This window comes from Erpetoichthys calabaricus, chromosome 17, assembly GCF_900747795.2.
Source record: "Erpetoichthys calabaricus chromosome 17, fErpCal1.3, whole genome shotgun sequence".
Classification (NCBI taxonomy): domain Eukaryota; kingdom Metazoa; phylum Chordata; class Cladistia; order Polypteriformes; family Polypteridae; genus Erpetoichthys; species Erpetoichthys calabaricus.
The window spans coordinates 23,190,533-23,216,974 of record NC_041410.2 but is presented as its reverse complement, the minus strand read 5'-3'; the positions used below and the strand labels follow the sequence as shown (position 1 = coordinate 23,216,974).

General features: G+C 37.9%; 1 protein-coding gene across 6 annotated transcripts; it reads left to right on the top strand.

Annotated features, from left to right (window-relative positions):
- The first annotated feature begins 805 nt into the window (after positions 1-805).
- On the top strand, positions 806-24,768 carry si:dkey-79d12.4 (uncharacterized). Of its 6 annotated transcripts, none has more exons than XM_028822422.2 (6): positions 842-893; positions 6,408-6,506; positions 6,912-6,981; positions 17,856-17,948; positions 20,796-20,996; positions 21,234-24,768. In XM_028822422.2, the coding sequence occupies exons 4-6, from the start codon at positions 17,898-17,900 to the stop codon at positions 24,618-24,620; spliced, it is 3,639 nt and encodes a 1,212-aa protein (XP_028678255.2). In that variant the 5' UTR covers positions 842-893; positions 6,408-6,506; positions 6,912-6,981; positions 17,856-17,897; the 3' UTR covers positions 24,621-24,768. The 6 variants fall into 6 exon arrangements, with proteins under 6 accessions (XP_028678252.2, XP_028678256.2, XP_028678255.2 ...); XM_051920496.1 differs by lacking the exon at positions 842-893 and adding an exon at positions 912-1,329; XM_028822419.2 differs by lacking the exon at positions 6,912-6,981 and having other exon boundaries at positions 806-893.
- Positions 24,769-26,442: the final 1,674 nt, after the last annotated feature.

Sequence of the window (26,442 nt, the reverse complement as noted above, 5' to 3'; positions counted from 1 at the left end):
AAGCACTAAGTGATTTGAAGCACAATCACTAAAGGTCTTATTTGATGGGTTGAAGACGATGGAGCAACAAATTAATAAGAGTGCTGCGCTGAGGGGATAATATGTTGAGCAAACAAAATTTGTCAGCCCATATTTAACCATATTCTGCACATGTGTCAATAGTAATCCTGTAAACCTGTAAGTTTATACAGGTACAAGACTGCTTTACAACAATATGTAATTATTTGAGGTAGTAAAACACGCCAGTGATTACATCCATAACAGCTACACATAAGTATATTCATGTCCTTGGAAGTTAAAAAAAAAAAAAGTAAAAACTTCTTAGCATTCTGAACAGTTACATCTTTGTTTAAAGACGTGTACTTAAAACTGATTAAAAGTACCTAATACGTTTCATACCGCGCGCCACTAAACGAGGTATTATGTTCAGGTAAACATCCATCCATCCATTTTCCAACCCGCTGAATCCGAACACAGGGTCACGGGGGTCTGCTGGAGCCAATCCCAGCCAACACAGGGCACAAGGCAGGGAACCAATCCCGGGCAGGGTGCCAACCCACCACATTCAGGTAAACATTTCTCTTATAAAGAGTTCGTTTGTGAATAAGCTATATACTCTTGTGCGAATAACACGATTAAAAACGAGAAGTTTAAAAACACCCTTTTTACGAATGCTCGTCGAAGCAAGAACCCCAAACTCAGGTACTTTTATTCTTGTGAGTCTCAAGCTGAGCGGAAGTGGGTATATCCATGTTTCTACTGTTGCTTGCTTAACATAATGTTGATACTGGTTCGGGAATAATATGGCATTGTGGGAAATGTAGTCTTCACATACCACAGGAAGTTTATTCTACAACAGGAAGAGAAGAAGAAGAGACAATAAATGTTAAGAGGTAAGCGGTGAGAGGAAAATTTTAAAAAGAGAAGTGCTTTGCCTGATTTGTGCTTTTAATGCTTGGACACTGAAAAGAATCTTCCTGGCTGGTGGTTTAAATTCGTGAATTGCAGCTGTAGTTTGGCAGACGGGAGTTTTAGTTTAGCCATCCTCTGTGAGTCGCTTAAACCACCATGCAGAGTCCCGGTGTGGACTTCACTGCACGTGCAGTATGGCGAGGGGCGTAAAAGGGAGAACTAGTCATTGGGGGTGCGGTCGTCATAAAGCATAGTCGAGGTACACGAGGTTCTTACCTGGAGCCAGTTCCGTGCTGTTCCCGCGGTCCCCGCTGAGATTTGTAGTGTCCGCGAGAGTGTACTGTGGGCGGGCGGATGTGTAGGGGCTTCCATTTATTACAGAGACAGTTGAAGCGAGGACGGGACAAGCGAAGAAATGTTCGTACAAAACACCAACTTTTGAATCCTGCCTGCCTTTTGTTTAATAATTAGTAATAGTTACCTGTTTGATTAGTTTACAGTCGATCCGATTTATAGAAGGACAGGAGTGAACGCGTTTTTTTCTAGGCGTTCGATCCTTGTTCTTCCGTCTTGTGTGCGTCTCTATGGTAGGGCTTGTGGTATTGTGCCATGTAAGTTGTAATTGAGCAGCCGTATGGACGATTATTTCTGTTTTCAGATGCTTTATGTGGATGGCCTTTCACGGTGCAGTGCGTAAAGCCATTGATATCATGGTCACTTTGTGTAAATAGTGAGAAGTAACACTTTTTTGCTGCTAATATTCCGATCATGTATTATGTAATGTTATATTCACCGTACGTTAGAACTACGTGCGTACCATCCACAGCCTACTTAGCATCATGGGAATGACAGAAAAGGGTGTTGGGGGTTGCAGTTGGTGGGATTCGACTTATTCTGCAGACCTCATAAATATTACATAATCGAGTAAAAATTACACAGGTTTTTAAACCTTTTTCCCCCACACTGAGTTCTCAATGTATCAAATCTAACCAGGTGTGTTGCAGGTTGAAATTGGCATCTTGGGGCCTTGGAATTTTAAAGTAGTGTTATTTTGGAGGATGACTTTAGTACAAATTGACTGTAGATGCTTTTTTTCTTGCTTTGAGTTCATCCCTCTTGATTGTGAAATATTTTTATGAAGATTGCATGTCATTTTCTTGATTCTCCCAACCACTATGTAGAGTGTAAAATATTGCAGTTATGTATCCTGTTCCACAAATCTAAATGGTCCTGTTCTTAGTGGAGGTTTGCGTTCACTCCTGTCCTTTTCCTGGGTGCTTACTCCCTTGTGATTGTTGCTGCCAAAGGACCAAGTTCTTGAGAATATGGTTAAAAATGTTTTTTTTCAAATAATTTTGTTTCATTTCCGTGTACTAATGTTAACACAGAGAGTAGATATTGTCAAAGAGTGCATCCCCCAGAGATGGAATAATGCAAAGATAGAAGAGTTTATGTTTCAACATTGTTTAAGAATGCAACAGGGTAAGACTACCTTAAAAGCAGATTCCCATACTATTATGGGAATTCATTTTCATGAAATTGGAGCAATGTGTATTAATGAATGGTGTCAACAAAAAAAATCAGTCAAATCTCTTCAAATATACAGTAGTTAAATGGTACTTCAGAGAGCAAACCACATAGTCGTTTAGTTTTGAGATGTAAATAGCGAAAGAAAGATTTTTTGTTTTTGGATCACAGTGTATGATGTAAAATGGTGGCACAGGAAATGGCTTGGGTACTGGAAAAAGGACAGTGGGTGTTGCTTTTATTTGTTTACATTGCTTTTCTCCTAGCTTACTTGGCTTGGGAACTGGTTTTGAAAGTGAACACTGATCATGTTGCCGAATGTGTATTTAAGTTTACAGTTTTAACCAGCCATTATCGCATCCACTGTGACAAAGTGTGGGTTTGTGTAATTTACTGGTGTCCTGTCCAAAGTTTAGTTTCCACTATTTGCCTAAAATTGCCAGAATAGGCACCAGCCCCCATTATCCTGAATTAGATGAGAGGGTTACGAAGCAGATCAATGAATAGTTGACTTTTGAATGTTGTGGTGTTGATTGATATGCTGATATGGCACATAGTTTTAGTAATATCTCTGTTCTTCTAAGTTACATTTTCTTTCAAATATTTTTCATATACAAAGTATAGGGGGAAGTATTGGAATCCTCCAAAAATTCCATTAGTTTTAGACCACCCTGGGTCTGAAATATACCATTTTTGGAATTACGTCTGTGTGTATGTAAACACGATAAATTGAGTGCGCTTTCACTTGGGTCAACCAAATTTTGCATACAAGTATTCAGTAGAAAACGTAGATTTCTATTAACTTTTGTGCTATTTCCACTGACTGAAGGTGGTTCTTAAGCTTTTATTCATGCAGCTGCTGAGTCTGATTTATTCAACTTTACTTTTATAATAATTGTTCAATGTATTATTAATTTGATTTGTTGTTGATGGTTCTTTAATGTACATAATATAAAAATATAATCATTGTCTTGCTGTTTACTCCTCAAATATCTATCCCCATGTTTGAATATTTGAGAAAGTCTTGGGGAGACCACTCCTGATTTTTTTTTTTTTTTTTTCCCCAGGTTTTGATCTTTAGTTCTTAACTAAGAAAGCCTCCGTTTTTTTGCAGAAAATATCTGGATTTGTTAAAATTACACTGTTGCTTTAGTAGTACAACATTGTAGGACACTTCAACCCTATCTTTATATATAGTCTTCATTTGGATCTTGATCTTTGTTTGTCCGCGAATTCCACGCATGCGTAGACCACCTTCCAGTTTAGTACGTTGTTGTTACTCACGGATGCCAACAATGTGCCGGAATAACGAAAGGGGTGGTGGACATTGTTACGTTGGTTAGCTCCTGAGGCCTGGTTAGAGAATGAGATTGCCGAAGATAAAAGGTACGTGCCTACATAACATATGAATGAAAGAAAGACAGTGGGTAAAATGAATGATGACGTAACAGCACGTTCCGGAAAATATTATTGTTATGTTGTAGCCAGCGAGTGCTGCACGTTTCACAGTTGTACCCTGGCTTGCTCACATGTCAGTGAAGTGATCCCTATTTATGCTTTAAAGAGCCTGGATACCTATGTGTCCCCCTTTTATAACCATTGCTCCGTGTATATTGCCTTACTCTTTGGATTGCCACAAAGCAACCTGCAAGATTGGAGAAAGGTTGAGAAGAGATCGTGAGAGGAAACGACAGCGTCGTGAAAACGAGACGGACTGTGAATGGAGAGAAGCAGAAATGCTTCTACACCACCACATAATTACTATTCGGACAGTGATTCCGAGTAGGCCGTTCCTATCGAATCAATGTCCAAGGGTTTTGTTTTGTAATTTTGTTTCCCTTATAAAAAATCATAATGCTGTACGACGAAGGGCCCAGTTCACGACTGGCAGCCGCGTTTAAACAGGGAGCCCTTCAGAGACAACTTTAACACGCGCAACGTAGTTGGGAGCGCATGGCTAGTTCTCTATAATTCTTACAATTAGGTGGTTAGTACAGATGTAGAGTTGCATTCAGTAAAATATTGGAAATGTTTTGTGTATTTAGTCTGTATATATTTTAACTTGGTGTTTCCCACACTCAGACTTATAGAACTCCAGTACCTTACAACTTCCTTTCAAACCAGTTCATCAATCAGATGCCACATGTTTACACGTTAACATGTTGTTTTCTCCACATTTGATATGCAAACACATTATTTTGTTTGTTAGTTGGGATTTCTTTTAGAATTTAGCAAAGATTTTTGTGTGTTTGGATCTGATTAATTTCACTTAGTTTTATTATTTCTTTCCCAATACAAATTTTCTGACAAATTTAATTCACCTCTTCACTGTAGTACACATAGTTGTTTGCAGTGGTGTATTTTAGTTGTTTTCAAGGAAGGTTACAACAATGAATTAGAGTAAAATTCAGCCATATTTTCTTTCTGCTTTTTGTGGTAGACGTTAAGAAATACTTTTGTATGGCTTCCATTGTCTGTTATGCTGAATTACTAATCCTGAGAGGCTGTACTTTAGCAATGTATAATTTTTTTCCTTAAAAGATCCCGATTAAAGATACTGCTTCATACTTCAGTCCTTGAGTATGAAAGAAAATTGCTAATGCTGACAAGCACTCATTTTGTCTTTCAATATTTGGCACTAAAATGCAAATGAAAATTTATTATAATTCTCACTTTCAAAATGCTGTTGTTAATGTGGTCAAGCAGTAAGAGATACAGCTCTTTTTAAGGTCATATTAAAAGCAAATAGAGGGATAGAGGTTGGGAACATAAGTTGATAGCTCGTTGCCACACCCACTGCATAGTGAACCACCTGGATTGTTACCCGAGTGTGACGGGTGGCATCTCAGCACCACACCTGGAACAGTGTGAGGTTTTTTTTTTTTATGGTGGCAGGAGTGCCAATCCTTCCACCAATCCTCAAGGTTTCCCTGTAAATTGGCAAGGCTGGATGCAGATTAACATCATACCCAGGATGAAGCAATTGCAGGGTAAAGGCCTTGCTCAAAGGTCCATCAGAGTAGAGTCACTTCCGGAGTTTATGGGATTCGTGATTGTGGGAAAAATCCTTATAACAACAACAACAGCTAAAACATTTATTTATATAGCACATTTTCATACAGACAATGTAGCTCAAAGTGCTTTACAAGATATCAAAGAGAAAGTTACAAGAAAAGAAAAATGAGATGCAAAAATTAACCAGAGAGGTAAACATTTTGGGATATCAAGATGTGCCAGAGCGTTTACAATAAACCCTTGTGCCATGCATATTGAACTTCAGCTTTTCTTCCACATTTTATTGATCTTTGTGTTTAGTATACAACGAAAATATTACTAGTATGACCCAGAAAAGAGATTTCATCACTTTTCTTTTGAAGAAAATACGTTGCCTTTTAGATGCATTAGTCATTCATCTCGCAACAGAAGAGTGTGTTTTGTATATGAAATCTTCAGCTTTTGCTGTGACGTTTCCCTGCTTCTGTGAAAGATACTTGAAATATATCCTGTGAAAAAATGTTTTCACTTTAAAATTTCTTTACTGTATAGTATTATCAAAAAAAATTGGATGACATAACAATAAGAAATGCAAACATACATCCATTTTCTAACCCACTTAAATCAGTTTTTGGTTGCAGCATCCACCCAGTGCATGTTATATTTACGCAAGCACCCACACTCCTACTAAGGCAAATGTACAGTTCCCAGTCATCAAAATGCAAGTTGTTATGTAGTGTGTATTTCCTAAAGAGAGGAAATAGCAAACCAGTATGTTTTACCCAATAATTTTAGTATTTTTCAGGCTTTAGGTTGTTACTGCAGTGATGCTAGTGTCTTTTTTTTCCCTCCACCATGTCAAAAAAGATAGAATATTTAAACAAATGACCTTTAATAAATTTAGTTAAAGAATGCCTTTTACAAAAAAATTATTCAAATCTTTACTATTGCATTTTTGCTATTTCTTTGATCAGGTTACCCATATGTCCAGCTGTGTAGGGGTTAATATGCTGCCTTGATGGAGAATTTCTTGAACTGAGAAATTACCTGCTCAAACCATGAGCATCATTCAGGTGATTATTGTTTGGCGCATCTGTTGTGTGTATTGCTTTTTCTTTTTTTTTATATAGAACAAATATGTTCCATTACTTCTTAGTTTGACAGAAATTTTTTTTTTTTTTTTTTAAAGCAGTGCACTCATGTTGAAATTACAGAAAAAAACAATATGACAATTTTTTAAGCTTGTTAAAATGTGACCAGTAGTAACTATTTTGAAAGAAACATAGGTTTTGTCACTTTCCTTTTTTGGCATAGTTTGAATATTCATTTACAGTTAATGCAGTATCTAAATTAATCTATGCTATACCAGCTCCATCTTTGCAAAAATAGTTATGATAGTATAGAACTGTATATATTTTTAAGTTCGTGATTACGATGAAACTTATGTTACATTTACTGTAACTGGTACCCCCTTTCAGGATTTGGTCCTACCTTGTGCCTGCTGTTGACCTGATGTGCTCCGGGCCCCACAACCCTAAATTGGAATAAGTAAGTGGGTTTGAAGATGGATTGATAATAAAATGTGTATAATCATTTTCATTTATCCAAATAGACAGATTAGCACAAAAAGCATTTATTTATACAGTAGTTGTAATCAATAGTTATGTATTGTTTTCATTTAGGTATATAATATATATATATATATATATATATATATATATATATATATATATATAATATTTTAATGTGTACAGTAATTTTAAGTTTCATTGCTCCTGGCTCATATAATTTAAACTAAGGCAGTTAAAATGTTCATTACAGTTCCTTCAAATCCTAGCACTTTTTTATGTTTATGTAGTTAGTTGGCATGGTTGGTGCCTTGGGTAATACTACCAGTCATTGATTCAGCGTCCTGGGTTTCAATCTGCACCTGGACATTGTCTGTGTAAAGCTTGTATTGCATGTTCTCCTCCTGTTTGTGTGAGGTTTTCTCCCAGATGCTGTAATTTTCCACCATGACACCACATAAATATCTTGGGTGTCTACCTTGATGACAAACTGGACTGGTCTGTGAGCACAGAAGGAAGGGGCAGAGCAGGCCTTTTTTTCCTCAGAAGTCTTGGATCATTACGTGTATATAGCGAAATGTTGTCTTTGTTCTATCAGACATTTGTTGCCAGTGTCCTCTCTCTTTTTTTACTGTCGTTTGTTGGTCATTATGACAGATAAGAACACTAAGAGGTTGGACAAGTTGGCGAAGAAGTCTGGCTCAGTGCTTGGCAGGACTGTGAATCTCAATGGAAGTTGTGGTGGAAGGATGTCTGGGGAAGAAGGCAAATGCCATCCTTGGCAATAGCAGTCAACCTCTCTACAACATTTTTGTGGGTCAGAGAAGTAAATACAGCAGTCATCCTCTCTCAATGTGCTGTAGAACAGAATACTTTAGAAGATCATTTATTCCTGATGCTGTGAGATTTTATAATGCTGTTTTCAATATGTGATTCATGACCTGGTCACCACTGTACATTCCAACACTGTGACAACTGACCCATTTGTAGTTTTTGTGATAATTTTAACAATTTTTACTGAAGTGTCTGAGGCATCAGTCTCCCTGAGGGGATGAATAAAGTATCTACAGGTGCATCTCAATAAATCATAATATCATCGAAAAGTTAATTTTATTTCAGTAATTCAAAAAATGAAACTCATATATTTATATAGATTCATTACACACACAGTGATATATTTCAAGTGTTTATTTCTTTTCATTTTGCTGATTATGGTCTACAGGTAATGAAAACTCAAACTTCAGTTTCACAGAAAATTAGAATATTGTGAAAAAGTTATATTGTAGACTCATGGTGTCACACTCCACTCAGCCAATTAACCCAAAACAAGGTGCCCTGTACCTTTAAATGGTCTCTGTCTGGTTCAGTAGGCCACATATTCATGGGGAAGACTGCTGACTTGACAGTTGTCCTGAAGACAGTCATTGACACCCTCCACAAGGAGGGGAAGCCACAAAAGATCACTGTTAAAGAATCTGGCTGTTCACAGAGTGCTGTATACAAGCATTATCAATGGAAAGTTGAGTGAAAGGGAAACAATTTTGGCAGAAAAAGGTTCACAAGCACCGTCGCAAGGAGTGGACTGCGGCTGGAGTCAGTGCTTCAAGAGCCACCACACATTTGCCACCACTTGTGTCAAGCCACTCCTGAGCCAGAGGCAACGACAGAAGTGTCTTACATAGACTAAGGAGAAAAACGGACTGGACTGTTGCTCAGAGGTCCAAAGTCCTCTTTTCAGATAAAAGTAAATTTTGCATTTCATTTGGAAATCAAGGTCCTAGAATCTGGAGGAAGAGTGGAGAGGCACAGAATCCAAGTCGCTTGAGGTCCACTGTGAAGTTTCCACAGTCAGTGATGATTCGGGGAGCCATGTCATCTGCTGGTGTTGGTCCACTGTGTTTTATCAAGTCCAAAGTCAGCGCAGCTGTCTACCAGGAAATTTTAGAGCACTTCATGCTTTCCTCTGCTGATAAGCTTTATGGAGATGCTGATTTCATTTTCCATTTCATTTTGGTACCTGCCCACACTGCCCAAAGTACCAGTACCTGGTTTAATGACCATGGTATCACTATGCTTGATTGGCCAGCAAACTCACCTGACCTAAACCCCACAGAGAATCTATGGGGTATTGTCAAGAGGAATATGAGAGAACTCAGACCCAACAATGCAGATGAGCTGAAGGCCGCTATCAAAGCATCCTGGGCTTCCATAACGCCTCAGCAGTGCCACAGGCTGATTGCCTCCATGCCATGCTGCATTGATGAAGTAATTCGTGCAAATGGAGCCCCAACCAAGTATTGAATGCGTACATGGACATACTTTTCAGTAGGCCAACATTTATGTATTAAAAATCTTTTTTTTTTTTTCTTTTTTTTTTAAATTGGTCTTATGTAGTGTTCTAACTTTGTGAGATTCTGAATTTTGAGTTTTCATTACCTGTAAGCCATAATCAGCAAAATGAAAAGAAACAAAACGCTTGAAATGTATCGCTCTGTGTGTAATGAATCTATATAATGAGTTTCACTTTTTGAAGTGAATTACTGAGAATAAATTAACTTTTCTAATTTATTGAGATGCACATCTATCTGTCTGTCTTACCTACCTATCTAGTGCAGTTTAGGTGAACTGGAAATTTCATGGTCGCCCATGTGATTCTGAGTATTTAAATGGCCATAGTGTTCTGGTGCCGTCTGCTGTGTTTTCTACTTTGTGCCCAGTGCTGCAAACTCTGAATTGGATTAAGTGAATTTGAGAATATTAGGTTATTTAGGTTACTAAGCCTGAGTGTAGACAATACTTTGGTTTTCAAATGGGCAAAACCCTGTAGCTACGGCCATTTTTATGTCGGACTTTATGATTGAATTGTTTTGGTTTTGAAATATATTCAGAATTCAATTTTGCACTGAGATCCACCTTGTTGCAGAATTTACCCATGTGTACTAACTTTTAGATGTCTCTTTATTAGTATTTGTTGTTAATTAACATTAAAGTAATGTGCTTTGTATGTTCCCTCGTAATACAGAAAAGTAACCACAGTTGCGCTAGAAAGTTCTGCAGCTGTAGTAGACTTTATGCTGGCATTATCTTTTAAATAATTTAATGTATTTTAAGAAAATGTGCTAGTACTCTGGAATAGTGAGGCTATTCTCAGTAATAAAAGTCGATCACAAATGAAATGGTTTTGATGAGTCAAAATAATTTTACTGACATATATGAGTTATGTTGGCTTTGTAAGCACATTCAAAGTAATACAAACCTGTGTAGTAAAATTTACTTCTGAGCTTTAATAGTATACTAGCAGGAGTACCCGGCGTTGCCTGGGAATCTATAACTGGTGAATTTCCCAAATGAAAGAAACAGAACATAGAAATCGAACAAACATTTTTCTGATTGACATTTTATTGTAATAGGTAATATAAGTGGTCATTTTAGAGGCTTTGGATACAGTATATTTTTTGTGTTGTCCTGGGGTTCTGAAAATAAACAAATTGTGAGGATTGCCCACTGTAGAACATGTTACGTAGAGTTGTCCATGTGAAAAGCATGGATTTTCCAAATTGATGCCTTTAACTTGGAGTGATTGCCCTTCAGCCTTAGTAATTCACATAGCAAAATCCAAACGAATAGGAAATTCTAGCCTTTTGAAATCAAAGGGTAAATCATTTGGAATCAGCGGAATTCTTGGTATGAAAACATCTTGACGTCTTGCGCAATGTTTGAGATGGCTTTGAAATAGACATTTTTGTGGCATCGGAAGTGGACTTTCTAATGCCATGTCTGTTTTTTGGTGGCATGGGTATATTAGCGAAAAGCAGGACAATTAGAATGTGTCACATGGTATTACGTATGGAATAAGCACCAGAGTGAGATGAATGTACGTAATTTACAATACGTTGGAAAGCGAACAAATAGCACCACAAATACACAAAGCCAGTCGCGCGCACTGGGTTGTTCACGTTTTACATCCATACGGCAGTTCCCCTTCACGCGATGAAAGCAGTCGGCTTTCTCATACTTGGACATTTCCGCAGTGTCTTGGCAATTTAAAGAAGCATTGGTAAAGAGGGATGCACAGAGACCAAACGTGCCGCTAGATGGCACTGCCGTTACCGTCTGTTGCAACGTGAGGCCATCTTGTCGATGATAAGTACGGGGACTTTTTGCAAACGTTGTGTTGGTCAAAAGGTGTCCTGCGCTTGTCCAAGGACATTTTTCCCAACCAAACATACCCCATGACTTCCTCCTGGTCACAAAGCAGCCTTATGCCCAGTTTGGTGGCGATCGGACGCCCGGTGCAGATTTGTATGGCGGACCAACAAACATACATAGACTCTGCTTTATATATTTGATAAATGCTTTCATTTTTTAGCTATCATACTACCAAATGTACAATGAGGCAAGATCATTAAAGTCATCATTTTGAATTTTTCCAAAAGGCATTTATTTATATATATATATATATATATATATATATATATATATATATATATATATATATATATATATATATATATATATATATAATATAATTTTATTATTTTTACACAATGCGGGGTTTGTTTTTTTGACTTTTATATAAAAACCTGCTATGTCTTTTCTCGCATATCTGTACTTTTGAGTTTTGTTTTTTTTATTATTATTACTCAGAAATTGACATTTTTGTCTAACTTGCTATAATATATTTTCTCAAAATGTACTAAGGCATTCAATCTCAAACAGACTACAGTAGTATTTTTATAAAAAGTTGCTCCTTGAAATAAATTAATTGATCATTTTTACTAGGAGACAGCTTTTATAAATAAGATGGCTAGGTGCTTTTATCATTATTATGCAAATGTTGCACTTGACAATTTTATCATGGAAGAAGAAAAATTGCACAGGCATCTTGCAGCCATTCGAGTTTTCTCTTATATAGTAAATACTGTATATGGTGTCAAAATGATTAATGGTTAAGTTGCATGTGTGTTATTGACCATGTGTGCAAGCCCAGATGCACACCAAAAGTATCAGGGACTTGTTCTGATTTAGGTTGATTTCAGGTTTGTGCCTAATATTGCCAAAATAAAAGGTCCAGCTTCTAGGGACCATGTTCTAGGTAAAGCAGGTACAGAAAATGGATTCACTATAAATTCTTTTTGTAGTCTTTTTCAGTCTAACAAGTTTCACGTTAATATTTACTGTTCTGTGAGGGCAAGTGTGTCATAGATAATAAAAAAAAGTTTAAACATCCAGAGGCCAATGTAAAGGTGGTCATCTGGATTTCAATGCTTTGACCTACCAAAGAGCTGGAACCTAAAATCTTAGACCTGCAGCATGCTGTGGTTTTTGATTTTAAGTTACAGTATCTGGTGACAAATGACTAATTTTGTAATTATATGTTTTTTTAATTGTCAAGAGTTACAATAAAAGTAAAGACTCAAGTAAAATCAGTACATTTCATTAAACGCCTTGAGCATGGGAAAGGTGCTATATAAATAAATAAATATTCATAATATACCAAGGTTTAAAGAGTTTGAATACTTTTTTAGCAAAATAGGGATTCTGAGATGCTCAATGTAGAATAGTGTTGAGGCTTTTTTTTTTTTGTAGTAATTTTACAGATCAATTTATTTTTATACATACATATAAATAAATGAATCTTTAAATTTCACAGCTCCTAACCAAACATGCTTACAAGTGTCAGTAAAGCAAGTGAAATTTAGAAGTAGTGTTTTATTAATATAAAACTTTTATCTATCTAGATAATATGGTTATTAATTTGTAACACATTTGTTAATTGGTGTGACAATTAAAGTGAATTTAATTTAAACCTACTGTACATTAGAACAATTAGATGATAACAGGCCATTTGGCTGAACACGACCATGTGTACATTGAATCACTCATAAGTAACTGCTGCTTCAATTAATAGTTCTCTCCTCCTTCTACCAGCATATTTCTTTAAGCTGTTAGTATTAATATACAGTGGAACCTCTAGATACGAGTTTAATTCGTTCCAGAACTGAGCTTGTATAGCGAATTTCTCGTATCTAGAACAAACTTCCCCATTGAAAATAATGGAAATCCAGTTAATCCGTTCTGCACCCCAAATATATTAACATAAAAATCAATTTTCCTAACAAATAACACTGATAAATTATATATACTGTAGTCTACCTTTAATAAATAACACTGGTAAATAATATAACTGATTATTAAAAGAATCAAAACAGGTGTCCAAAGTGCAGTAGAGCATTCAATAAATCTTTAAATAAATAATCCTTAAAACAGTTGTGAAGTGGAGGTTTAAAATACACAAGAATAACAATCCTTTAACACGAGGTTAAAACATCAAAAGGATGCCGTCTTTAAAAAACAGATGACAATCGCCGGTGCTTCTTCTCTGTTAGCGTCTCACCTGCGGGCTCTGCAACAGGCGAGACACTCTTAATGCAGCTGACCTTCTCTACACCGTCCTGCTTCAGCTGTTTGGCTCGCCTGTTCAGCTACACGCGAGCCTGCACTCGTCTGCCTGCCCGCCTGCCTTCTCTCTCTCTCTCTCTCTCTCTCTCTCTCTTTTACTTTTTCTCCCCCTTAACCGGCTCGCGCTTCTCTATATATGCGGGGAGGACATGGCAGCTGCAGCCCATCAGCCACAGGAACAATCATGGATGTGGGCAGTTTCCCACCTGTGCACTTAAGTGAGAAACGCAGATCGCGGCTCGCAACTGCTACCACGTCCCCTTGCTAAGCCGCGAGCTATACCCACAGCCTGGCTCGTGGCTCGTTACGCGAGCCAATGCTCGTATTTAGAGCTGAATTTTTCGCTCATACTTTCCTCGTATTTTGAATTTCTCGTATACAGAGGTGCTCGTATCTCGAGGTTCCACTGTATTAAGTTGCAGTCTTTTAAATCACATTTAAGCATACTAACTGCTTTGTTTAATTGATGCATTCCTAACACCTGTAACTGGATCCTTTCATTGTCTTGTTCTTACTCTGGTCCATGAAACTAGTAGCTTGGACTAGTAATTTTGGCAAGGTTAATATACAGTAATCCCTCACCTATCGCGGGGGTTACGTTCCAGAGCCCCCCGCGATAGGTGAAAATCCGCGAAGTAGCGACCTATATTTATTTTGTTATTTAAACATATTTTAAGGCTTTATAAACCCTTCCCACACTGTTATAAACCTTTCTCACTCTCTTGTTAACCTTTCCCACACTCTTATAAACACTTCCTATGCTCTTAAACACTTTCTACATTCTTAAACACCGCAGGACCAACACTGCACGCAGCGATCAGACGTCAATGTGTCTGCACTCGCTTTGTGAAGGGGGGCAGCTGAACTCACGCTGAGCAGAAATGGACTTTGTGCTGCTTCTGCCAAAATGCCTGCTTGCAATGGACTTTGTGCTGCTTCTGCCAAAATGCCTGCTTGCCGCTCTGCGCCGTTCGGAAGGAGGAGGAGTGTGTGTGTGGTTTTGTGAGGGCTGAACGCACGTTCGCTCAAAGCCCCCCTCCCCTGAGGCGCAGTTCGCATTGTCAAGGGGGTGGGGAGCTGAATGAACGCGAAGGAGAAGTGGACTTTGTGCTGCTTGTCGCTCTGCCTGTCAATAATTTAAAATCCTGTACATCACCAATTTTCCTGTCTCACTGTCTTGTCTTGCGTGAAGTTAAAATGTTTTATAATAGTGAGATGTTACTCATATCCTTAGCCCGACATCCACATATCATATGTGTTAACAAAGTGTGTTTTATAAGTTTACATGTGTTTAAAGCATGTGGGATGGGTATTTTAAGGCTTAAACTATAAAAATGTTTATTTATATGGTCTTTCTATATCGCGGATTTTCTCCTGTGGCTGATGGGTCTGGAACATAACTTCCGCGATAGGCGGGCAATCACTTGTATTTAAAAACCCGCGAAGTCGTGAATCCGCGAAAAGTGAACCGCGAAGTAGCGAGGGATTACTGTAGTCTAAATGGCTACTTTTTTTAAAAAAAATTTTCTTTCAATTGTAATGGCTTCTGACAATGGCTGTTCAAAAAGCATTTTATGGAGTTTCTTCTTTTATGGAAAATAAGCATTTTATGGACAATTAGTTCAGCTGGATAAGTGGTGCTGCAAAAGTGTTCGGATACATGCATGCGGATAAAAGCGCACAGTGGTGATCAAAGCTCACTGGACTGAGAATAAGTGTGGTTTGCTCATACTGGTTTGGTGTGGTTTGCTCATACTGGTTTGTCGAGCCACATTCTACGGCTGTATTTCTTTTAATGTGGCACTTTTGAATGATTGAATATTCTTTATCAGTAGCTGGTTTTAATTTTTCTACTTGTTCCTGCAGGTTTTCTCACTAGCTCTTAACTGTTCTTCTGTGGAGACTTCTGTTTTAACTTAGTCTTGCAGAAAAACTTTGTAGCAGCAATATTGTAATATAATTTTGAGAATTTCCAGATAACTTTTTTTTCCTTCTTTTCACATTTAAGCCATTGCATGGCAAGAAATTAAGCAATAGCCAGTTGAAGAATGTTTATTGGAGCTGTTTTATTCACATCATTTTTCATGACTGCCAGGCATGTTGTTTTTGTTTTCTTCTTTTCTGTAATTGTGTTACATTCTGTTTGCAGTCTAATTTAAAAAAAAAACAAAAAAAAAACAATTGTGGCATAGTTATATCAGTTACACTTTTTTGTAATTGATTAATTAATTCAAGTAAATTTCTTTCCAATTAAAAGTTGTATACAGTAGATTCAGAAAGTATTCAGACCCTTTCACTTTCAGGAAACTGTATTGTGTTATAGGTTTAATTTTTAAATGGAAGAATTTGTCATTTGTATCTGTTCATTTACATTCAATAACTAATAATGTCAAAATGAACACCTTTTTAAGAAAGGTTTGCTAATGTAATTAAAATCAAAAACTAAAATGTCTTTCATATTCAATCCCTCTTCTGTAGAAGTTATAAATTTTAAACTGCTGTAAGACAATTGCCTAACAAGTACAGAATTGCTTCACAGTTGGCCTCCACCAGTTTCCACACTTCAAAAAACAGCATACCTTCATTGAAGTATGGTGGTGGTAGCATTATTCGTTTGGGGCTGATATTCATCAGCAGAGTTAAAATATAAGTGAGAATGGAATGTGGAAAATACAAGCAAGTACGTGTTTCAGTCTGATAAAACCAGAAGTTTGTGTGAATATCCATCCTTTAACGAGACGACTCTGACCACAAGGCCACAGTAACCTTGCAGTGAATCTGAGTTAAGAATGGGTTTGGGGATGGTGAATAGTTTTAAAAGTTGACTCATTCAGATCTCAATCTGAATGAAAAATTGCAGTATACAAGTTTCATCTCACTAACCTGTAAATCCTGGAGGGACTTTTCCACTGAATTTTCCAGAGGTATCAGTTCAAGACTTCCCCTTATATTTTGGCTACACATTGTGGTGGACGGCCTGGGCACCCCTTCGACACTGGATCCAGGAGAGCAGCCATGGGGTGCACTCTGTCACCCGGAACACTTGGTGGCAGCCCCCCAGCCATTATCTTGGAACACTGGAGCTCGTCCTTGTTGGGCTCTGTGGCCACCACCAGGGGGAGCTGCAAGGCTTCCTGAGCCTGCGTGGAAGTGCAGCCTAATTTAGGTTACTTACCACCTGAAGCACTTCCGGGTGGGCTTTAAAGGGAGTCTACAGCCACTTCTGAGGGCGCTAGAGTCAGGTGGAGGACAAAGCTGCCTGGGAGGAGTGGAGGAAGAGTATTTTGTTTGAGTTTATTTGGCGTGCTTAGTGCGGGACTGTGTAGTGCCTTTGGGACACGGGGAAGACGTGCCCCACGGGTGAAGAAACTAAATCTTTGTGTTTTGTTTTACATATGCTTCCAGTGTCAGTCTGTGCCGGCTTGCCGCTGATATGGCGCCTTTCACAACGTAGAAACATAAGTTCGACAAACGAGAAGAGATCATTTAGACCATAGATTTCATTTGGTTGGGTAGTAGCTAAGTTAGTAAGCTAAGTAGGTACATCCAGATACTTTATCATGGTTTCTGCTTCAAGTACATTTAATATTGTCTTCTAATTGCATAAATAAAATGACTTTTGGTCAGTCATAATCCTCTGTACTTATATTTTGAATATTCATAAAATGAATTGAAGATATCCACAAGTTCATTTTGACAAGTGTTAACAGGCATTTCCTATGGACTTGTAAGGAACTTTCAGGTTTTGTTATCTCTAAATACATCTTGCTCTGTGCACACCCATGCAACTTCAGCATTAAAGATATTGAACCAGTCCAAGTAATGCATCTAGCATTTATTGCAAAGTTTTATGGTCCATTACATGTTTTTTGTTACAGAAGTCTACACATGTTTCTTCAGTCCCCACTTCAGTGGGACTCCAAGTACATCCAGGTACAACGAAAAGTATAGCAGCAGCTGCAAGATAACATCACTTATCAGAAGGAGCTGCTTAGCTGTGTGCTTCCAGATTGTAGAATTAACTTATAAGGGAGGAGGGTTTTTTTGCTAAGGGAATAAACTCTCAAAAATTAATGGGATCTTATAAATTATATGTACAGGCTGTTGGGAAAAACCTTGATGTCTTCACATTTGTCTCAAGACATTTTAAATAATTATTGTTAACTGGTTTAACAGATATTTTAAATAAACATAATAAACGACTAATTCCTTCTGTGTTAATGGATTTTTTTTATCATTGATATGTCAGACTAGGTGACAAAATTTGAGTCATGAATCATACAGAATGCATTAGAGTTTTTGAAGTTTATTTTTCCTTTGATGTTTTCCCAATAATGAAAAGTCTGTCCTTTTGATGTTTTCCCAATAATGAAAATTCTGTTTTTTTTAAAGGACATTGAAGGACAATTACTTAATTCATCGACCTCTTTTTCTATGATGCTTCAGAATCTCTCCAGGCATGCTGAGACCCAACAGATGGAAGAGGTAGGTTCTCTTCAATGTGGACTCAGTAGTGTCAAGTATGAATTAGAGCTCTCTGGTTAAAAAAATAGTCATTTTTTGAAAATGATGAATTAAATTATAATTTTCTATAGTGACTATCACAGTAAAGTGGCTCAGAACACTGCAAAAAGTGGTTAATGTAAAGCAGTGTTTTATTTCTGTTTTCCATTATGTGATTAATCGGATGAGTGGTGCGTAATTTAGATCTGCAATACTGAAGTTCAAACACTGTGCTCTTATGGCATCCTTAATTACTGCACCCTCACCCTGTCTCCAAATTTAAAGTGGAGGTTTTTATATAATCTGTATTGCTCCATTATACATCAAATGGTCAATGGAAGGGTATTCTTTGGCTACCATATGAGATGAAAGTCTCGGGCCTCACTCCCATTTTCCCCACTTACTGTATATCACTCAAGTATTGTAAGTTATCTGTATGTTACCAGACAATAAATGGAAGAACTGCTTAAAGTGCTGACCTAGGCATTGTAATGGTGTGTTGCACAGTCTATTAACAGTGTTCTTCTCAAAGATTCCACTTCCTTCCTGAGGTATTTCAGAGCCTTCAGATATCTTTAGTTTTTGGCATAACTGGTAAATGTTTTATAGATTCATCCCTAGTGTGCTTTACTTTCAGTATAAGCATTCTAAGATCACTATGAGCCTTTGCCCTGTTGTATTGTCATGAATATGTCAGATGTGTAGCCTTTTTCATTTCCTTCTCTGGTAACACATAAGCACTGCTGATCAGTTATATTCTTAAGCATGTTGTTGTTTTTGTTTTTTTATTTATTATTAACTGCTCTAATGACAAACTTACATAATATAGTACAGTCATATGAAAAAGTTTGGGAACCCCTGTCAGCCTGCATAATAATTTACTCTACTTTCAACAAAAAATATAACAGTGGTATGTCTTTTATTTCCTAGGAACATCTGAGTACTACGGTGTTTTCCGAACAAAGATTTTTAGTGAAGCAGTATTTAGTTGTATGAAATTAAAACAAATGTGAAAAACTGGCTGTGCAAAAATGTGGGTACCCTTGTAATTTTGCTGATTTGAATACATGTAACTGTTCAATGCTGATTACTTGCAACACCAAATTGGTTGGATTAGCTTGTTAAGCCTTGAACTTCATAGACAGGTTTGTCCAATCATGAGAAAAAGTATTTAAGGTGGTCAATTGCAAGTTGTGCTTCCCTTTGACTCTCCTCTGAAGAGTGACAGCATGGGATCCTCAAAGCAACTCTCAAAATATCTGAAAACAAAGATTGTTCAGTTTCATGGTTTAGGGGAAGGCTACAAAAAGTTATCTCAGAGGTTTAAACTCTCTGGAATGTAAGAAATTTAATCAGGAAATGGAAGGCCACAGGCACAGTTGCTGTTAAACACAGCAGGTCTGGCAGGCCAAGAAAAATACAGGAGTAGCATATGCGCAGGATTGTCAGAATGGTTACAGACAACCCACAGATCACCTCCAAAGACCTGCAAGAACATCGTGCTGCAGATGGTGTATCTGTACATCGTTCTACAATTCAGCACAATTTGCACAAAGAACATCTGTATGGCAGGGTGATGAGAAAGAAGCCCTTTCTGCACTCACTCCACAAACAGTCGCTTGTTGTATGCAAATGCTCATTTAGACAAGCCAGATTCGTTTTGGAACAAAGTGCTTTGGACTGATGAGACAAAAATTTAGTTATTTGGTCATAACAAAAAGTGCTTTGCATGGCAGAAGGAGAACACTGCATTCCAAGTTAAACACCTGCTATCTACTGTCAAATTTGGTGGAGGTTCCATCATGCTGTGTGGCTAGTTCAGGGACTGGGGCCCTTATTAAAGTCAAGGGTCAGATGAATTCAACCCAATATCAACAAATTCTTCAGGATAATGTTCAAGCATCAGTCACAAAGTTGAAGTTACGCAGGGGTTGGATATTCCAACAAGACAATAACCCAAAACACATTTTGAAATCTACAAAGGCATTCATGCAGAAGGAGAAGTACAATGTTCTGGAATGGCCGTCACAGTCCCCTGACTTGAATGTCATCGAAAATCTATGGGATGATTTGAAGCCAGCTGCCCATGCTTGGCAGCCGTCAAATTAACTGAACTGGAGAGATTTTGTATGGAAGAATAGTCAAAAATACCTCCATCCAGAATCCAGACACTCATCAAAGGCTATAGGAGGCGTCTAGAGGCTGTTATATTTGCAAAAGGAGGCTCAACTAAGTATTGATGTAATATCTCTGTTGGGGTGCCCAAATTTATGCACCTGTCTAATTTTCTTATGATGCATATTTTCTGTTAATCCAATAAACTTAATGTCCCTGCTGAAATACTACTGTTTCCATAAGGCATGCCATGTATTAAAAGGAAGTTGCTGCTTTGAAAGCTCAGCCAAAGATAAACATAAATCCAAAGAACTAAGAGGGGTTCCCAAACTTTTTCATATGACTGAATGCTGGGAGGTTGCTTCTTGTTTTGCTTTGCACCATGTTCATCATTCCACTCTCATGAGTAACCAGTGTGACGTATCGTTGATAGTTTGTGTACTGCTTCATGCCTTTTAATACATCTGGTAGAACCCAGAGTAATAAAGAAATCATACTGAGGCCAGTTTGACAAAAGAATTTGAAAATAATTCAAGATGAACCATTCTGACATTTTACACCTGGTTTTACGTGTCGTGGATGATGTATTAAAAGTCGTATGCAAAGCAGTAGCAGACTTAAGTTATTAGCTGAAAATGTTTGTATTCCATCATTTCAAAAGTCCTTTGATATATTTAACAAAAAAATATATATATATTTTTTTTTTTTCTTCAGACGGTTTCCAGAGGCTATACTGGCAATTTTTCAGGTGTGTTTGCAGCAGGGGAAGTTCCCAGTGAAATACAGGATGACATCAGAATTTCTGAGGAGATGATATTTGGTAAGGATATCACTGTAGACACTACAATGGAAGATGGAGTTGGCGCAGAAGTGGAATTGCATGACGGAACAGACCCTGTTGATACAGACACAGTGGTGAGTATTATTATCATCGTAATCATAGACTGTGTCCTGGTTTGTATGCTACTTAAGAGGGGTTCTCCAAATGACCTGTCCAGTAGGCTTGTTTCTGTGTATCTAATCTTTTGTATTTCTCAGTCGTTAGTTTTGCTGAGGGCGTTTGTTTTGTACCAAGAAGAGCCAAACATCTTTTGCTTGTCAAAGTGGTAACAAAACAAGTTTAGTAATTATTTTTTACTTTTCATTATTCAGGGAAAAGAAGTGATAGACAGATCAGGGTGGCCAAGCACATTTCCAGATTCAAGCGAGGAAGAGGATTTTGATACATATAAAGAAACAAAAGAATGGAATTTAAAAGAAGAGAGAAAAGAATTTGCACATTGTGGAAGGGGTGGCCTAAAACCAACCACACCCAGTGCAACTCTGTACCCTGGAGACGTTTGGATGAACCCTGCCCCTGGAAATAACCGATATGCAACTATGTCCAAAGGTGAACATTTATGCAAAGAGTGTGGCAAAGATTTTTCCACCTTAAAGGCCCTTTCAGAACACTTTCGAACACATCTTTTGGAGATGGTGTGCAATTTCTGCAAAATAGTTTTCCGTAGAGTTGTTTCCCTCAACATTCATCTGACTAATGCGCACAAAAGCACCTCATTAATTTGTCATTGTGGAAATAGTTTTAGCACAGTATGGGAACTCAATTTACACCTACCCATCCACTTTGAACAGAAAATGTTTCAATGTGACCTTTGCTATATGTCATTCCAGTCTAAGCTGAATTTAACCCGGCATTGGCACATGCATGCCAAAGTTCCAGGAACAGAAAACATGGGACCTATATTGTCAGATGCTATCAATTTAGCCAATACTAGAAAAGCACTCTCCTTATCTACATCTGTAGCAACTCCAGTAACAGAAAGACCTGTCAACCAGCAACATCAAAAAACAGAAAGCTGTACTGTCAGTCATTTTGTAACCCAGGGAAAACCAGCTGTAGACTCTCAGGCAGTTCCTCTATCAGCAGAAGTATATAAGAAAGTAATAGATTTTGCCAATCAAAATTGCATTGGCCAAACTAAACCACTCTCTGAGAAAGACGATCACTCTTATGCAATAGTGATGCGGCACAAAGCCATAAAAGTAGGCTTTTTGCCTAATAATATTCCTAAATGTGCAGTAGGAAAGAAACTTCGAATTTTAGTAATCAGAAATGTTAATTCCAATGAAGTGAATGCAGCTGATCATGAAAATGAAAATACGGTGAATAAGGGAACATTATTGGAAGCCATTGTTGAAGACAGAGAAAAAAACAATGACAACAATAAGGCCTATTTGGAAGTTGAAGGGCATGAAATGAATGAAGACCCTGAAACATTAAACGTAGATATGAGAAGCCATGTAAAAATACTTTCAGGAAAAATGGATAAAGCTGCTGAAGATGAAATAAAATTGAGCCTTGAAACATCAGGCAGAAGACTGAGAAATAGATTAAAAGATGACAATGCAACCTGTATGACAGACCTTGAAAAAAGACCGAATGAAGTCCAAGCAACTTCGAGTAGTGCTTTAGAACAAAGAGCACCTTCCGACCATGAAGCATATGTAAAAAGTCTAGGGTGTTACTCAAATCAAGCCTATGGAGACCATGAATCTTATGTAAAATCTTTTAGTCGGAGCCCTATTAAGGAACATGGTCCCTTGGGTGACCATGATGCATATGTGAAGATTCAGAGACGGAATGTAAAGGACGCACAAAATGTTTCTGGGGAAACCTTGACACAGTTTAGAAAAGAAACAGACAATACTACTGTGAGACCACAGACCAATAATGTGCATGAAGTTTCAAAAGGTGATTCTGGACCAAACATTAATTTGGTTTCTTTCAAAGTAGAGACACAATTGGAGGAATTTCCAGAGGAAGATGTGAAGCCTGACCCTTCTACTCTTGTGCCTCCACCACCTTCTCTCTCAGTTACAGGCAGTTTTCCCGAACCTCAACCACCTTCTCTGGCTATAAAAGAAGAAGATACACCAGTGCCATGTCTGACCAATTCAGAACTCCAAGGTAAGAATGAAGGGCAAAATAAAACTTCCATGAAAAACCTCAATGCAGCTTCAGAGACTGAGTCAGTTCTTTCTGATGTACTTCTCTCAGATGGTTCAGAAGGTGACAGTTCAGCAAAGGATGATGCAGATTTTGACCCAGATGAATTGTCTGGCTCCTTGAGTGACTCCAGTGGAAATTCCAGTGGATCATCCTACAGACCAAAAACACGTTTGTCAAAGATGAGAATGAAACCAGCAAAATTGCCCCAAAATGAAGCAAACAGTTCTTCAATTTCACAGCGCCTTAGGCCAATCAGGCCTGCTCTGACACCTAATAATAATTCCTCAACTTCTCCTACTGAGAAAGACTCCTTGCCATTGCTTCAACAATCAGACCGGGACTCAAAGTGTCCTTATTGTGGAAAGGCCTATATACGCACCCACTACATATTCCGCCATATCCAATCTTGCCCAAACCGACGACAAGAAATTTGTTCCTTGTGTTCTCTTCCATTCCCTAGTCAGGCTAGCTTGATCCAGCATGTCTCAAAATCTCACAACAAGTTACGAATGTATGCCTGTGATCTTTGTAAAGAAGTGTTCCCTGATGTTGTCATTTATAATCAGCATGGATGCTTCTCAAATAAGTTGACAACCGTGCCACAGAAATTAGACACACAGGGGAATGATAAAATGGTTAAATGTGCTCTTCCAGTCAACATTTCTCATCAAATTACTGCTGTTCAAGCTTCACCCAGTACAAGCACTGTATTTCATTTACCTACTGGTGCCCAGGTTGTTGCATCCACAGCCACAGGAACTCGATCCTCAGTAACTGCCACTAAGGACTCTGTACCAGGTGGGCTTCTTCGCGCTCTGGGGCTTGAAAATAAAACTAATGTTTTGTTGCCAACATTACAGAATGCAGTAATTTCAATTGTTAAACCAATATCGGAGTCGCTTGTAAACCTTCAGAACAATAACTCCTCTGCCTTGCCTAGGCCACAAATAAATTCTCCTGCTGCCCCTCTGAAGTTGCTTTCTGAGGACTTACCTGGACAGAGTGAACAGCCTCTTAAAATTATCAGGCTTTATGTGAGCAAAAGAAAACAAATTTCAGGAGGCCTCCATGAACAAGGCAAGCAGCAGGACAAACCCACTTCTTTACGAAAGATCATTTTTCGATGTCGGCAGTGTGGTGTTTCTTCTTCCCATCCTTCACTGAATGTTGTTCACCGCTATTTGCACCGTGGTCGCCTTGCATTCCGCTGCCAGTGTGGCAAAGCATTTGTTCGTCGGCTACATCTTCTGCGACACCAGGTGTGTCATGCAGAGAGCAGCAGTTTCATTTGTGCTTCTTGTGGACAGACGTTTTTAGGTGCTAACCGGTTTGCTAGGCATAAACAGACTAAAATGGGGCCGGTGAAAAAGAAGCAGAGTAAAAAGAAGCAGCAGCAAAGGACAAGTGAATGCCAGACTCCTTTTTCGTGTACATGTGGTCATCCGTTTCTAAAGCCTGCTGCTTACCTTTGGCATAAACTAAAGAACAGTAAGTTGAAGTCACGATCAGATAAATCAACAGACAGATGAATTTTCACTTTCCTCCAACAAATATTATTAGAGTTGAATTGATATCAGTAACGAAGCCTTTCTTTGTCGATATGTGATAATACGTTTTTTTAAATCAAAATAAACAATGGCCTTATTGTTGAGCTGCAGAGCCTTTTTTATTAAACAATTGTCGCCTCTTTTGTTTCATTTATTGTTGTAGTGCTTACTGAATCATAGGAATGTATCTGGCTTTGTCTATGTACTTTATTTTAAGAGAAATTTTCAGCTTCATCCAAATTCTTTAGGTGCAATAGGATTTTTCTTAAGTCTTGGTCAGCCCTTTGTGTCGGTACCATGTGGCCATTTGAGCCTGATCAAATGCTGCCAAGTCATGCATATGAACATTTGAAAGGGAACATGTTTATTCTACATTGCAATTGTAGGTAGTCTTTTATTTTTCAGAAATTATTTTTGTTTGGAATATCTTGTTATATTAATGGAATTACTCTATTCTGTCTTGTTTTTGTGGTGTTTGCACATTTTACTCTAACTGCACGAGAACAAAAGAGAACTTAAGAATTTTGACAGATGGGAGGAAACCATTCAGTCCATCACGTTTGTTTGTTTAGCTTAAAAGCTAAGATGTCCCAATATCATTGCTTTCTACTTTAAGTTCATGCCTTGGTAGTTCATTCCAGATTTACCTGACTCTTTGTGTAAAGAAGCGCTTCCTGGTGTGAGTCCTAAATGCACTTCCCCTTAATTTCTACTGGTCTTCTCGAGTATGTGATTCATTGTTATATTAGAAGAATTCTTGTGTATTTTAATAATGCTTTTGAGGAATTTAAATAACCTGGAATAGGTCCCCACATAGTCTCTTTTGCTAAGACTAAACAGGTTTAATTCTCTTAAGTCTGTCAGAGGTGGTCATGTTCTTAAGTTGTGGTTGCTCTCCTCTGTACAGCTTCAAGTGCTGCTTTATCTTTCTTGTACAGTGGTGAGCGGAACTGCACACAGTGCTCCAGATGTGGTCTTACTAGTGCATTATGTAGTCCGAGCATAGCACCCCCTCAATTTATGATCGATGGTTTCTACCATATAACCTAACATTTCATTTGCTTTTTTAGTAGCTTCTGCACTTTGCTTATATGATGAAAATGATATGACAACATAAACCCTAAATCCTCCTCAGAGGTTGCATCCTTTAGAATATTTTTCCCATCATTCTACTTTTCTGTGTTAAACTATTTTCCAAATGTTTTCCCAGTCCCAAAGCTTTTCCAAGTCTTCTTGAAATGCTTTTGCTGCCTTTCCCCATTTTAGCATCATCCTAAATTTGTGCAGAGCTGGTTAAATAAAGACTCTCTAAACTTGTCCATCATGAGTGTGTTTGGATTGGAGTGTGAGTGTTTTTGCTGTTGAAACTTAAGTAAGTTCCAAAAAGCAGCTAATACGAGTCTGAACAAAGCTTTGGACAAAGAACCGCCAGATAGATTTATACTAGATTGTAGAGAGACATTGGTGATCAGTTTGGGATGGATTTCAGGGTCTTGAAGAGGAGTTGGCCGCTGATAAGGACCAACTGTAAATTGCTATTTTCCAAACATTATGCGATTCTCATCAGATTAAAAGAACAGTACATCTGCACTCCGACAGGATTTAGTACAGATGCAAACCGTACGTAATTGCCTGTTACCAATCTTGGCACTTGCATGTCCTAGTGGAAATCCTAAGTAAGTGCTGCCAAGAGGTGTTAAAAAATTATATATACATATACCATAGATACTCGCGTATTAGTCTATCTCGCAGATAAGTCAAGTGTATTGTTTAAGCCTAAAATTACGAAATTTGTTATGACCCG

Excerpts from the sequence above, each read along its gene's own strand:
- si:dkey-79d12.4 (XM_028822419.2), top strand. Across the intron at positions 17,949-20,795 it reads AGACCCAACAGATGGAAGAG|ACGGTTTCCAGAGGCTATAC; the intron begins GTAGGTTCTCTT and ends TTTTTTCTTCAG. Across the intron at positions 20,997-21,233 it reads CTGTTGATACAGACACAGTG|GGAAAAGAAGTGATAGACAG; the intron begins GTGAGTATTATT and ends TTCATTATTCAG.